This window comes from Echinops telfairi, unplaced genomic scaffold (genome assembly GCF_000313985.2).
Source record: "Echinops telfairi isolate 266 unplaced genomic scaffold, ASM31398v2 ScPeMD7_7468;HRSCAF=8506_0, whole genome shotgun sequence".
NCBI lineage: Eukaryota > Metazoa > Chordata > Mammalia > Afrosoricida > Tenrecidae > Echinops > Echinops telfairi.
Genome location: NW_022111369.1, coordinates 31,880,722 through 31,894,108, shown reverse-complemented (window position 1 = coordinate 31,894,108; position 13,387 = coordinate 31,880,722). Strand labels below are relative to the sequence as shown.

The 13,387-nt window shown below is 38.9% G+C and overlaps 1 protein-coding gene across 1 annotated transcript in view; it reads left to right on the top strand.

Moving 5' to 3' along the window:
• The first annotated feature begins 144 nt into the window (after nt 1–144).
• The window catches only part of PTPN13 (protein tyrosine phosphatase non-receptor type 13), a 244,535-nt gene continuing 231,292 nt past the window's right edge, over nt 145–13,387 (top strand). Inside the window, exon 1 of the mRNA XM_045284339.1 lies at nt 145–188. Coding sequence (XP_045140274.1) covers nt 185–188 — 4 coding nt within the window. The 5' untranslated portion in view covers nt 145–184. The remainder of the gene's footprint in view (nt 189–13,387) is intronic.

Below are 13,387 nucleotides of genomic sequence, written 5' to 3'. Positions count from 1 at the left end.
GGTGCTCGGCTGGGCTCGCAGCCCCAGGGGGGGAGGAGATTGTGGGGTAGTAGTTCGTTGTTGGCATCACCCCTTCGTGGCTCTTCAGCTCTGCTCGGTGCGTGCAAAAGCTCGACGCCCGGCGCCTGTTTCCAATTTCTGTAAACGCTGGGGGAGATGGTGCGGTGGGAGGCCGCCGCCAGGAATGTGTGAGTGTGAGGACGTGGGGAAGAGGGGGCGGAGGAAGAGACACTGCATGATGCAAGCCGTTTTATTGCTTTGCTTCTCTGTCCCAGTTACTCCTCCGGCCCCCCAATTCCTCATTGCATGGTACTGTGAACGCCGGAAGATGAAAAGCTACAAGTTACACCAAAGTCCGGGAAATTCTTCGGAAGTTGGATTAATGTGGGATGTGACTCCTTGGTGCTGGGGTTGGGGCGGGGGCAGGGTGCGAATGGGGAGAAATAGTCTCACTCGGGTAGACTGGGAGCACTTCGGTTTTCATTGGCATTATCGGTGGAGTGCTTCAGACTGTCTTCGGCGGCCTTGTGTCATTTTCGTTTAATTGCATCTTTGAAACAACACACGCGGTGACTTCATAGGGAGTTACTTAGAGTTGAGTTTACCTCTCTGAAAATAGGGCAATCGGGTTTGTTTTCAAGGCGGGACCTAAACAAAATGTAGGGCACCTGATCTGTGGGATGAAGGGTGCTGGTGACTAATTAGCAAGATTTTAATTTCATATCTAGAGAGTTCACTGAAGGGTAGGAGGTTGGGGTTGGGGGTGGGTGGGTACTCACTGTATTATGAAATTGGCATTGACTTCAGGTGTTGGTATTTCCCCAAATTCTTGATGACTGGGCTGGCAGAGCCCAGGTGAAAACCTACTGGTGCACATCAGGTACTTGTGGGGGGGGGGGCTGTGATGGAAGGGATTTCTTGATTAAGTGCCACTAGGAAAACGTTTCTGTCATGTAATTTCATGAATCTGTTGATTCAGCAAATTCGTTAAGGAGGGACACGGATGAACTTTTCATACAATCCTAAATGTCTTTTTTTTTTAAGTGACAACACTGTTCTAATGAGAATGTGAGCCTGTGTGTAGGGGGAGGGGACTCTTAATCGCTTCAGAAATGACTTTTAATAGTGAGAATGAGTCTCAGGGTTCAAAATACTACTTATACGTAGTTTTCTAATGTAGCAAGTAACACCCCCCCCCTTATTAAAAATAATGTCCATTTAAAGGATAGATTTTGATATTATATGAGTCAAAAGCTGTAAAACCCTCTCCCCTCCCTGCACCGTCCCTGGAGCAATGCCTCTGAAATGCAGGAAATGAAGGTGCAAACAGGCTAATCAGTTGTTTTTTAGGTAAATGGTAAGTGAATGGAATTTAGTCTTTATTTTTAAAACCAGTTAAAGCCTAGCTTCAGGGCTTGGGTGAGGGATCATTGTACCCTCTCTTATCAGGTGAATGTGTATTTTCCCAGCTCATCTTATTGCCCAGCCTAAATGAATTGGGAAAAAGAGAAAGCAGGCTGAGCCACTCCCCTTCTGCTCTTTTTCCTGGGATGTGTAATTTTAAAATAAACTACGAAACATTTTGTGGTAAAGTGAGATTATAATTTAATACCATTTGCTTTTGAATCAGAAAGAAACAAAACCACATTCTAAGCTTCCCTAGGTCTGATGGCACCCAGTGTAGTAACTGGTGCTATCACCACCCTGGATCCCCAGCCCCCATGGACTTCCTCCGAGCACACAGAATCCTTAGTTGTATTTATTATTAATTTTAATTTTAGAGCAATATGTGACATAGCTGTAAATAGCTTAAATGTAACATTTCTTAGATTACTTGAATACTAACAATCAAATTGTTTTGTAAAATCTTTCTATATTGAGTTATTAGTAACTGAGCAGAATTACTAATAATGTTTTCAATAACTGAGTGAAAGCCTTTTGATGGTTCTCCTTTTCTTTTAATTACTACTTTATTCTCAAAGCGTTATTGATACAGGATTAACAAATACTAAGTACTACAGTATTTTAGCTAAGACATGAAACCATATGACAAAACGAGCAACTTTAAAAACACCTGGAGCAAAGACGGTAACAGAACAGGCTTGTAGTATGTAGAAATGTCATCGTCATTGTAATTGGGGATAGATGATAGTTCTGACCTCAGTGCATTAACTCAGCCCAAACTCACTGCTATCTTTTCACTTCCCGCTCACAGTCACCCCCTATAGGACAGAGTACAATTGCCCTTTGTGGGTTTTTGAGGCTATTACTAGAATAGAAAACTTTCTCTTTGTCCCCAGGTGTGGCTGGTGGTTTTGAACTGCTGACCTTGCAGTTAGCAGCCCAATGTATTAGAAAGTTCAAAAAGTAAATTACCATAAAGTTGTAGCCTTGCTAGGTCTATTAATTTTGTAAGCCGGGCGTACAGAAACTGTTTTTGTTGTTATAATGAACTGCAGCGGCTTTTTGATAAAAAGTAAATGTCTGCTAAGACACCGCACAAGCATTCTACAGGCTTTTTGATGTTAGTCCCTCTGCCTGCGTCACCTGTGTACCCCTCATACTCTCTAGTGGTAGGACTGTAAGTTAATGTATCTGGGTATTATTCCTGTCAACACATTCTTATCCTGGTAATATGTTTTGGGAGAAAAGAAAAACTAAAGAAAAGCTCCAACAAATTTCTCCATTCAAATCTGTTATTGAGTCAATTCCTTCTCATAGTGACCTTGTAGGAGGGAACTGCGCCAAAGGGTTTCTAAGGCTGTCATCCTTATACATGAAGACTGCCACATCTTTCTCTTGTGCAGCAGCTAGTTGGTTTGAACCAATGACTTTTTGGTTCAACAGGCAGGCATTTATCCATGTCTCATCAGGGTCCCTGGTTTTGGGAAAAGTCTATTCGATTAATTATAATAGTGAGTTGAAGGTATTCAGTTGGACCCCTGATGTAACTAAGGGCTCTTATTTTACTTTTTTTTTTCTTTTTTTCTTTTTTAATGATTCATGAGTTAATGCCACTTTACAAGGTAGAGACTTGAGAAAGGAGAAAAGATAGACCCCAGGATGGAATAATTAATGCTGATGGAACCTATAAGGATCTGTTGCTCTGTTTTCAGATGATTTCTCTGAAAACCTTTTTCCATTTTCAATGGGCCCAACCACTTAGGGAACTAGGTTCTTTTAATGTGTGAGTTAATGTAGCCTTTGTACTGATCTGAGTCAAAATCAAGCATGTCATTCTCACTCTGAGTGTGTCACATCAAAACTACTGGTCTACGGGAGAAGGAACTCCCAATAAACGTTTGAGTAGTGGGGGGACAGATGAAAATACCTTTAAATCACTTGTCCTATTTCTGTTTAGTGGCAGGCACTTGAATAAACATCTGTCCTATCCTCTCCAATCCTGTTCTCAAGAATGTGTGACTACAGCTAGTAGTTTGTAGGGGCAGTAAGGGACCAGTTATTTAACTTAGCATAAGAAGGCAGCAACTCCTGTTAGCCTAGTAGAGGGGCTAGATTTGAAACACAATGTAACACCCTCCTGTGTGTGTGTGTTTATGATGCTTAGGAAGGGCCTCTAAAAAGGTGATGGGAAATGGAATGAAAAGATAAAGAAATTTCTCCACAAAATTTTGAAGCTCCCTCTTTAGTAATGGAAGCAGGATTCTGAAGGAATTTTCTTTTTCTTTTGTTCCAAGGCTAAATCCTGCTTTTTATTCACACACCTCCACCCCCCCATGTGAAAAATTACAGGAACAAACTGCCTCAGAGAAAATCTTTTCTTCTTTACTATAAAGAATGTGCACTTTACTGTCTTGACAAATATGTGCCCAAATCCCAGAGAACTTCATTGTTAGTTTACTTTCCTTATCTGTAAATAATGTAGTAATAATAGTTTTCTCAAGGTATTTGAGAAGGAAACTACATAGTATTGGTAAAAGTGTCAAACACAAGTTGATACTAATATTTAGTTTGCTTCCTTCTTTCTAATCTTTCATATGATTAAACCGCACTCCCACGTAACCAAAGCTCATGACTGCATTCCCTAATCATTGCTGAATGTGTTGAATGATAACCCATATTTAGCCCTCCAGGGTTTTTGTCTTGACTCTGCGGCAGGTGGCAAAGACCTTCTTTAACTGCTAGCATAGATGTGTTTGGTTGCATACTCCATCTAGACCTAATGAAGTTTCACCTTTCAAACAGTTCTGCCTAGTTTAGTGCTTCTCAAGTTCTAGCTGCACATTGGGATCACTAGGATAGTTTTTTAAAGATCTCAATGCCCAGACCAATTAAACATGAATCTTTGGGGTAATACCCCAGCATCCATGTTTTTAAAAAAAATCTCGTTAGATTTTAGCATGCATCCAACTTCAGATCGCATGGTAGAAGAGGAATTTAGAACATTTTAATATTGTATTATAACTCCTGTTTCTATAAATCAGAAGGATTAAAAACAATGATGAAAATATCTTGCCTCGGAAGCATCTGTGTGTGCCCACTTAGCAGACTTTTTACAGTTTGAACCATAATTCAAGGAGCACACGGTTTTCTCCAATCCCTTGTGTTCCAATGTGCAATAGATCTGTTATTGGAGTTAATTGAAATTAGATGCAATCTAAAATTCACTTTTTAAAATAAAAATAATCTCTTCAGCCCCCATTAGCTGTATTTTAAATGCTAAGTAGCCACTTGTAGTTAGTGGTTACTTGTATCCAGCAGTGCAGTTATAGAAAATCTCCATCATTACAGAAAATTCTATATTGCCTAGACATTTTGAAATTTGTTTATAAATTTCTAATAATCTAAAATGGAATATATATGTGCTAGTCCCCCCCATGACTTTCATTTTCCGATTTATCATTAAAAATACAATTACATATGTATCACTGTGTATATATATGTATGTAGATGTGTCCATATGTATGTATATGTACATTCACATCTGATGCTTACATTACTTCTTTCCTAAATCTGTTGTACTTTGTTGTAAAGTTACTTTTAAAAGTTAACCGAAAAGAGGGAACTCAAGTGGTGCCCATGTGTTCGTTATTTTTATCAGGTGGTTCTCAATCTAATCAAAGTTTTGATTGCCTGTGTGGACCACAAATGTTGCAGATCTGGAAATGTATTAAAATATTGGAAACAGAGAAAGTTAGCATTTCAACTCAAGATTTGGGATTTGATAGGATATTTTTCCTTCAGGTGCCAGTCATTTTTTTCCCCTTACAAACTAAGGAGACCCTTTTGACATAATTGGTATTTGCAACAGAAAACTGTACTCGTATTGCTTGTTTAAACAAGAATATACAGGTATCTCCAAGAAGACTCTCCCTGCTCCCCCTATGAGGGAAAAGCATCCCCTTCAATAAATAAAAGGTACCCAAACATGTTTTAGATGGTTGGAAGTTAACAATGTCATAAATTTTAATAATATTTGTCACATGTTAACTGCTGATGCACAGCTTAGAAGACACTGAACAATGTAGTTAATCTCATTTGCAACTACTCCTTAATTATACCTAAAACAGATGTCCTTTCTTTATTGCTTTCGTGTGTTCCGACCCCTGGTGGCATAATGAATTACACATAGACTGCTAACCACAAGGTCAGCAGTTCGGAACCAACAGCTGCTTTGTGAGAGACAGATGAGACTTTTTACTCCCATGAAGATTTACAGTCAGATTGGGTGCAATTCCCGCATTGTGTCTTCATTATCGTCCCCCATAGGGCTGTGAGTCAGTGAGGGATGCTTTGTCTCATATTGGGGCCAGCCATATGCTCCTCTCTGTGCATTGGCTGCTCTGAGTCATTCGTCCTCAAGGCTTGGTGGGTCAGGATGTGCTGCTGCTCCACTGTCTCTTCCTCCCTCTTTGTTTGCTCTTGTGTGCTCTGATCAGACATGTCCCTCTCCCTGAGCTGTAGCTTTGGTGCTGTCCTCTAAAGTAAATTCTTCTGCAGGGAGGGGAGAGCGGTGTCCACATAGTTGGGATTGGGGCTGGCCCCTCAGACCTCTCTATTGGTTCCCTGCTTCATGCTGGACCAAGGCAAAACACTAAGGGAGTGCAACAGAACAGCAAGGGGAGCAGAGCAAGGAAGTCCTGAGGGAATACCGAAACTTTGGTATTTGGGGGCCAGGGTGTGGCACCCCATCAGATTTGACTTGAAAACACTCCTAAAGGTCGACAAACAGACCTTGAACTATTTGTAGGTTTTTATTTGTCATTGGTTTGTTATTGTTGTTATTTTGTTTTCTTTTGTTGCTTTGGTTTACTCTGTCTTGTTTTTTGTGCATATTATTATCTCTGCAGGTCTAGCTAGATAAGATAGGTGGGATAAACAATCTGGAGAAAACAGCGGAACCAATGGTTCCAGGGGCACATGGGACAGGGGCAGGTGGGGGAAAGGAAGTGGGTATTAACAAACCCAGGGACAAGGGAACAATAAGTGATCCAAAATCAATAGTAAGGAGCGTGTAGGAGCCCTGCTAGGGCTTGATTGAGGGCAGTGTAACAGAGAGAAATTATGGAAACCCAAATGAAGGCTGAGCATGATAGTGTGACAAGAGGAAAGTAAAAGGAAATAGAGAAAAGAGCTAGGCAAAGAGCATTTATAGAGGTCTAAATAAAGGCCTGTACATATGTAAATATATTTATACATGATGATGGGTAGATAGATATATGTGCATATATTTATAGGTTTAGTATTAAGGGAGCAATGGACATTGGGCCTCCATTCAAGTACTTCCTCAATGCAAGAACACTTTGTTCTATTTAACTGGCATTCCATGATGCTCACCTTCCCAACATAATCACTGAAGACAAAAGCGGGTGCATAAGCAAATGTGGTGAAGAAAGCTGATGGTGCCCGGCTATCAAAAGATAGTGTCTGGGGTCTTAAAGGCTTGAAGGTAAACAAGTGGCCATCTAGCTGAGAAGCAACAAAGCCCAAATGGAAGAAGCACACCAGCCTGTGTGATCACGAGGTGTCGAGGGATCAGGTATCAGACATCAAAGAACAAAAAAATCACATCATTGTGAATGAGGGGGAGTGCAGATTGGACCCCAATGCCCATCTCTAGGCAACTGGACATCCCCTTACAGAAGATTCATGGGGAGGAGATGAGCCAGTCAGGGTGCAGTATTGCACTAATGAAACATACAACTTTCCTTAGTTCTTTAATGCTTACACACACACACACACACACACACACACACACACACGCACACACGCACGCACACACACCCACTATCATGATCCCAATTCTATCTTACAAATCTGGCTAGACCAGAGGATGTACACTGGTACAGCTAGGAACTAGAAACACAGGGAATCCAGGACATATAACTTCGTCAGGACCAATAATGAGAGTGGTGATACAAAGAGGGGAAAGGGAAAGGTGGGATAGAAAGGAGGAACCGATCACAAGGATCTACATATAACCCTCTCCCTGGGGGATGGACCACAGAAAAGTGGGTGAAGGGAGATGTCAGACAGTGTAAAACATGACAAAATAATAGTTTATAAATTATCAAGGGTTCGTGGGGGAGGAGGAGTGAGTTGATACCAAGGGCTGAAGTAGAAAGCAAATGTGTTGAGAATGATGAGGACTATAAATGTACAAATATGCTTAACACGATATATGTATGGATTATGATAAGAGTTTATGAGCCCCCAATAAAATGATTTAAAAAATAAAATCAGGAAAAAAAAATTACAGTTTTGGACACTCACAGGGGCAGTTCTACGCTGCCCTCTATGGTCACTCTGAGTCAGAATTGACTGGATGACAGGGAGCTTTTTGAGAGAGTAGAAATGAAAACAAATTCACTCTAAAATGTATATGTAGTTCTTCATTGTTAATTTTTAAAATGTAAACGCATGCTTTTTTACCCACATTCAAGCAAAGTTAAATACAGAATAGGAAGGTTACTTTATTGAGTGGGTGCTTGGTGGAAAGTTTTATGCACAGTATCTTTTTCATCTTCTAATGATTCCTATGTAGTCTCTGGAGCAAAATGAAACATCCTTGTTCAATAAGTTATGATTGAAATGATTATATGAAGGGACTTCAAAAAGCTGGTGGAAAAATGCCATTACTTTTATATTCCATTTTTCCATAGAACTCTTTGAGCCTCCCTTGTATAAGTTGAGACTATGGAAAAGATAGATTATAGTATAAATATTATAGATGATCTTAGTCATGGATTACTTTAACTATAGCTTATCATAGAAGTAGTATCAACAGTATCAGTTGTATCTTTTAAGCAGTATCAAGGTGGGGTAAAAATTGAGCTCAGTTTACATAGAAAAGATGAGAGGATTGGGAAATCTATATGCAATATTTATGGAAGCAGACTGCCACGAGCAGAGTGGTTGGTGGGTAGGAACCATTTGGTTAGTAGCTGAGTGCTTAAGCACTGTGCCACTGTAGCTTCTTATTCTCACTTTACAAATAAGAAAATAGAGGCTTCAGAGGAGTTGCATGATTGACCTTAGGGAGTGGAGTAAGAATTTGAATTCAAGTCTCTCTTTAAAAAAGTTATCTTAACCATGTTGTTGGGTGCTGTTTAGTTGGTTCGACTCATAGTGACCTTAAACACGAGAACAAAACACTGCCCGCCCCTGAACCATCCTCAAGTGTTCTTATGCTCGATCTCTTGTTGCAGCCATTGTGTAGATCCATATTTTTAAGGACTGCCTCTAGATATTTTTACAGAGAAAGCTTCTTCACTGCCCCTTTGTCTTACTGAGCATGATGTCCTTCTCCAGGAAGTAGTGTCCTAATAACATGCCCAAAGTAGGTGAGAGAAAGTCTCACCACCCTTGCCTCTAAGGAGCATTTGGGTGGTACTGCTTCCAAGATAGAGCTGTTGGTTCCTTTGGTAGTCAGTCCATAATACTTTCAATATCCTTTACCAGCACCATCATTCAAATGCTTCCATATTTCTTTGGTCTTCCTTATTCAGTGTCCAACTTTCATATGCATATGAAGCAATTGAAAATACCATGGCTTGGGTCAGGGGCACTTTGGTCCTCAAAGTAATATCCCTGCTTTCAGCCCTTTAAAAAGGTCTTGGGCAGCAGACTTACCCAATGCAGTGCATAGTTTGATCCCCTGACTGCTGCTTCCATGCATTATCTCAACCATAGATTATCACATAATTATTTTAACCATAGATTATCTGAACTACAGATTATCATAGTAATAGTATCAGTTGTGTATTTTAAGTAGTATTGCAGTGGGGTAAAAAAGTAAGCTCAGTTTTCATAGAACAAGATGAAAGAACTGGGAAATCTGTTAGAATCTGAATTTATGTAATTGTTCTTGAGTTTTTAAAACAGTTGTTCTTGTAGAGATACCATCTTTTCCTGCCAACTTCTTTGTTTAAGACTTCCCTCCACCAGTCTGTTACCATTTGGTTTTCATAGCACCAAATTCCTATACATTTTTGAGTAAAGTCTTTTCCACAAAGATCACAAGTCATTTTGAAAATCCTAAAAAAGCTTTTTTTAGGTGCTCATCACAGCATTATTTGCCATGGCATAGAACTATAAAAAACATAAATAGCTTAAGAGGAATAATTTAAACATTCTAAATCTTTGAAGTAGAAATTTTGTTCTTATAAAAATTGTATTGATAAGGACATTTTTATTATGTGGAAATATACCATTAAAAGAGAAAAATATATAAAGCATTATAAATAATCATGATTGGGATCATAGTGCCTCCTTTTTTTTTTTTTTGAATGAAAACTCATTTAACAAAAGGCCCGGAAGAAAAAGAAAAATGCCAAACTGGACATACATTTAGGATAACCAACCTGTATTATGAGAGTAGGGACCATAACATAATGGAATATGCTCAGTTTAATTAAGAAATAGCTTATATTTTGTCTGAAGGGTGGTTGTGGCTTTAATATGAAGTAAGCTTATTGATCCTAATGTATCAGTTTAGCAAATGCTTTGTACAAATTAGAAGATAAACTTGAGTCTGGGATACTACTTTGAAAGGCTATCTCAGCAATAATTATAGTATATACTTATAAAATGCACAAAATTTAATGTAACAAAAATGTGAATGTTTTTTAAAAAAGAGAAACAGCCCTAAATGAGGTACTACTGTTATTTCCATTATACAGATAAAGCTGAGCTGGAGTGAGATTAATTAACTTGCCCAAAGCAAATGGAATAGTCAGAATTTTGAATCTAAGCAGCTGTTCCTTTCAAAGCCTGACTATTTAAATACATGTTCAGTCTTTTAATAGTGGAAATAATGTATAACTTTTAGTTAGGGGTTAGAAGTTAATCTTACTAAGGTGTGATCATGAAAAATGGGTTATAACGAAGTCCATCCCATGCTTAGTACACAAAGAAAATTGTCCTTTGATTTGGTTGACAGATGTTATTTACAGAGTGACAAACTATTGGTGACTGCTAACAAAGTTTCCTTTCTTCTCCTTTGAATCAACTCTTTCAATAGGCTTTGTATGTGGTGGTATAAAAAAATGTCCAAAAGGAGAACTACAAAACTTGCTAAATTTTATTATGAGGCTTTAAAAATTCACTCACAGTCTAATTGCTGACATTTGTTCTTATGCACACAAGGGGAATTATACCCTATAGTTCTTTGAGGCATGAAATGAAAATTGCTCTTAACCATTTTCCTAACAGCCTTCCACATTCACCCTCTTTTTAAAAAATAACATGAAAATAATTTATGAGACCATGTACAATTTGTCCTACACAGTTTTGCTGCACTTTAAAGCTGAAGAATTATATAGATTGTATTTTTAGTAGACAGTGTGATTTATTATTCTTAAATAACTCCTGTTTAGACTAGATAAAGCCATGCACATGGGGTAGGATTGGGAGCATGCAGAGTTTGGAAAGCAAGCTACCCCTCTCCAGGCCCCTTCCCTGAGTTGTTCTGTGTGCTTCATTTTCAGTAACGTCACCCAAGCCAGGAACAAACATTAATAATGTGCCAAACCGATGCTTTAGTCTCCCCCACATGAAACTTTATATGACTTTAGTATGCTCAGAAATGTTTTTGTTTTTGCTTTGAAAAGAATGTATATAAATAAAGTTTTCCTTTAAAAAATATTAAGTAACCTAACTTTGTTTTTCTGGTTTTAATGTTCTCTTTTTCTCCCTCTCTCAAATTACCTTTAGTCAAACTTTTCTCACACTTTAAATCCCTGCCCGTTCACTGAGAGTTTACAAAGAGACCTCTTCGTAGGATGGTTTGGAACTACTCCCAAACACATTGTTTGGTTTGTTAAGTTTAACATTTTTTTTTATGTCTTTGAGGTTGACCGATACTGGGTAGGTACAACTTGAGTTGGATATTTTAAGGGTTGACAGGAAGGCTTAGAGTGTGAAAAGTGGTTAGATGTGTAAAAAAATTTCTAGTTTTCTGGGGTCAGGCTGATGCTAAGGAGTTGCTCTCACCCTGAAGTTCAGAAAGCGATTCCTGCTTAAACATGATACATTGGAAGGAAGGGAGGGGGCTAGAACTTAATTTTCTGTTAATCTTCAGGTTTTTTGTTGTTTTTTTTAACATATGCTTCATTGCGTATGTACCTCTGAAATGGAGGTGAAAGTAGGGTGGATTATGGTTTCCAAATGTGAGGTATATCTGAATGACTTGTGAATTTTTCCAAAATAAAGATTATGAGATCTCTTTTGGACTCCCCAGGAATCTAGTTTTAAAATGTTCCCTTGATACAGCTTTCCTTTTCTTGGTAGAATAAGTGTTTATTTCTGTGTATTTTTCTAGTATTCCTATCTTCCATTTTCAAAAAAGTTGGGATTTTATCATGTTTTTTTATAAGCTTGATCTCTGAGTTAAAAAAAAGACAAAGGAAAGGAAACAACAAAGCAAGTTAATTTATTGGGGGCATTATTAAACATACCCAGATCTGGTATCAAAGAGCCCTGGTAACACAGGTGGTGAACTCTTGGCAGCTAAACCAGAGGTTGGTGATTCAAACCCACTCAAAAGCTTTATGAGAGAAAGACCTAGAACACTTTGTGGGGCAGTTCTTCTCTGTCACACTCTGGGTCCACTGTGAACCAAAAATCTTCTCTGGCACCTGACAACAACAGAGCCAGCATCTTTAGCTGATATCCCTATGGATGAGGAACACTCGGGGGCAGGCAGAAGTGAACAAAGGAGACAGGTAAACTAGAGAGCTCAGACCCTCGCAAGAGTTGACATCGGCCAACCACTTTGAGGTCTACCACATCTGCTGAATTTTCCCTCGTAATTTTTGAATGACACTACTGCAATTGGTGAAAATTTCAAATGTGTACATTTTGCCCACACATTCATACTTTTGTTAATACAGTGTGGGCTGTCACTTCGCCAGTCAAACACATCATGTTGGCGGGTAAAGCAAGCTGACGTACCACTGGTATGTGACCTATGCCCTATATTCTGTTAGCCTCACACTTGCACGAGCTTGTTTTACTTTGTTTTGGCGTTTTAAAAAGAGATAACAACTATAATAATGCTATCAACTCTCTGTTTTGGTTAATATTTTACCTCTGTGTAATTGTTAACTCTGGATTTTTGCATCAGGGGAAGGAATGGAGAACAAAAGAATATTTCCTAAAATGTATAAAATATAATACCTTAATTTTGAATGTCTTGGTTTCTTAGATTTTTTTTCCTTGAAGATTTTTCTCCGGACCCCTTTCCTTTTCAGTGTGCCATTCTGTCTGTTCACCCTGCCTTGGCATTCACTTCCTCCTCCTCCCATGAATGTTCTTTTCATTTGCAAGAATTATAAAAGAAAAATCCTTCTTACACAAGCTCTATAGAGGGATAATCTCTAAGTCACTTACTTAGCTGAGGAAACTTCCAGAAATTCTTCCCCATAGCATTAAAATTCCTTCCCTATACATAATACTATTTTTTTCAAAAGTGCTTTTTAAACAGAAGAAAGATGCCTTTAAGGCAGTTAGTGAAAAGCCTCACACAGAAACAGTCTAGAGGGGCGCATGCATAACCATGTGAGGTTTGACCCCAATCCATCAGAGAGGATTGGGCTGAGATGCCATTTACATGGATTCAGTACAGAGAAGTAAACCTACTAACTCAGTGAGACGCCCACTGACTGTTAAGATAGAATCTGTAGCAGGGCCTGGATTTACCCTTTGCTTGCAACAACAACAACAAAATGGACAAAATACGTAAAACACTAATTTTCAAGACGGTGGGCATCAGACAATGGAAGATTTCCAGAGAAATAGGAACAACTAAGCTTTAAGATTGCTCCAGCTTATTATCTTGAGAGAACTCTTAGTCTGCGGTACACGGTTGCTTGAGAGAACTCTTAGTCTGCGGTACACGGTTGCTTGAGAGAACTCTTAGTCTGCG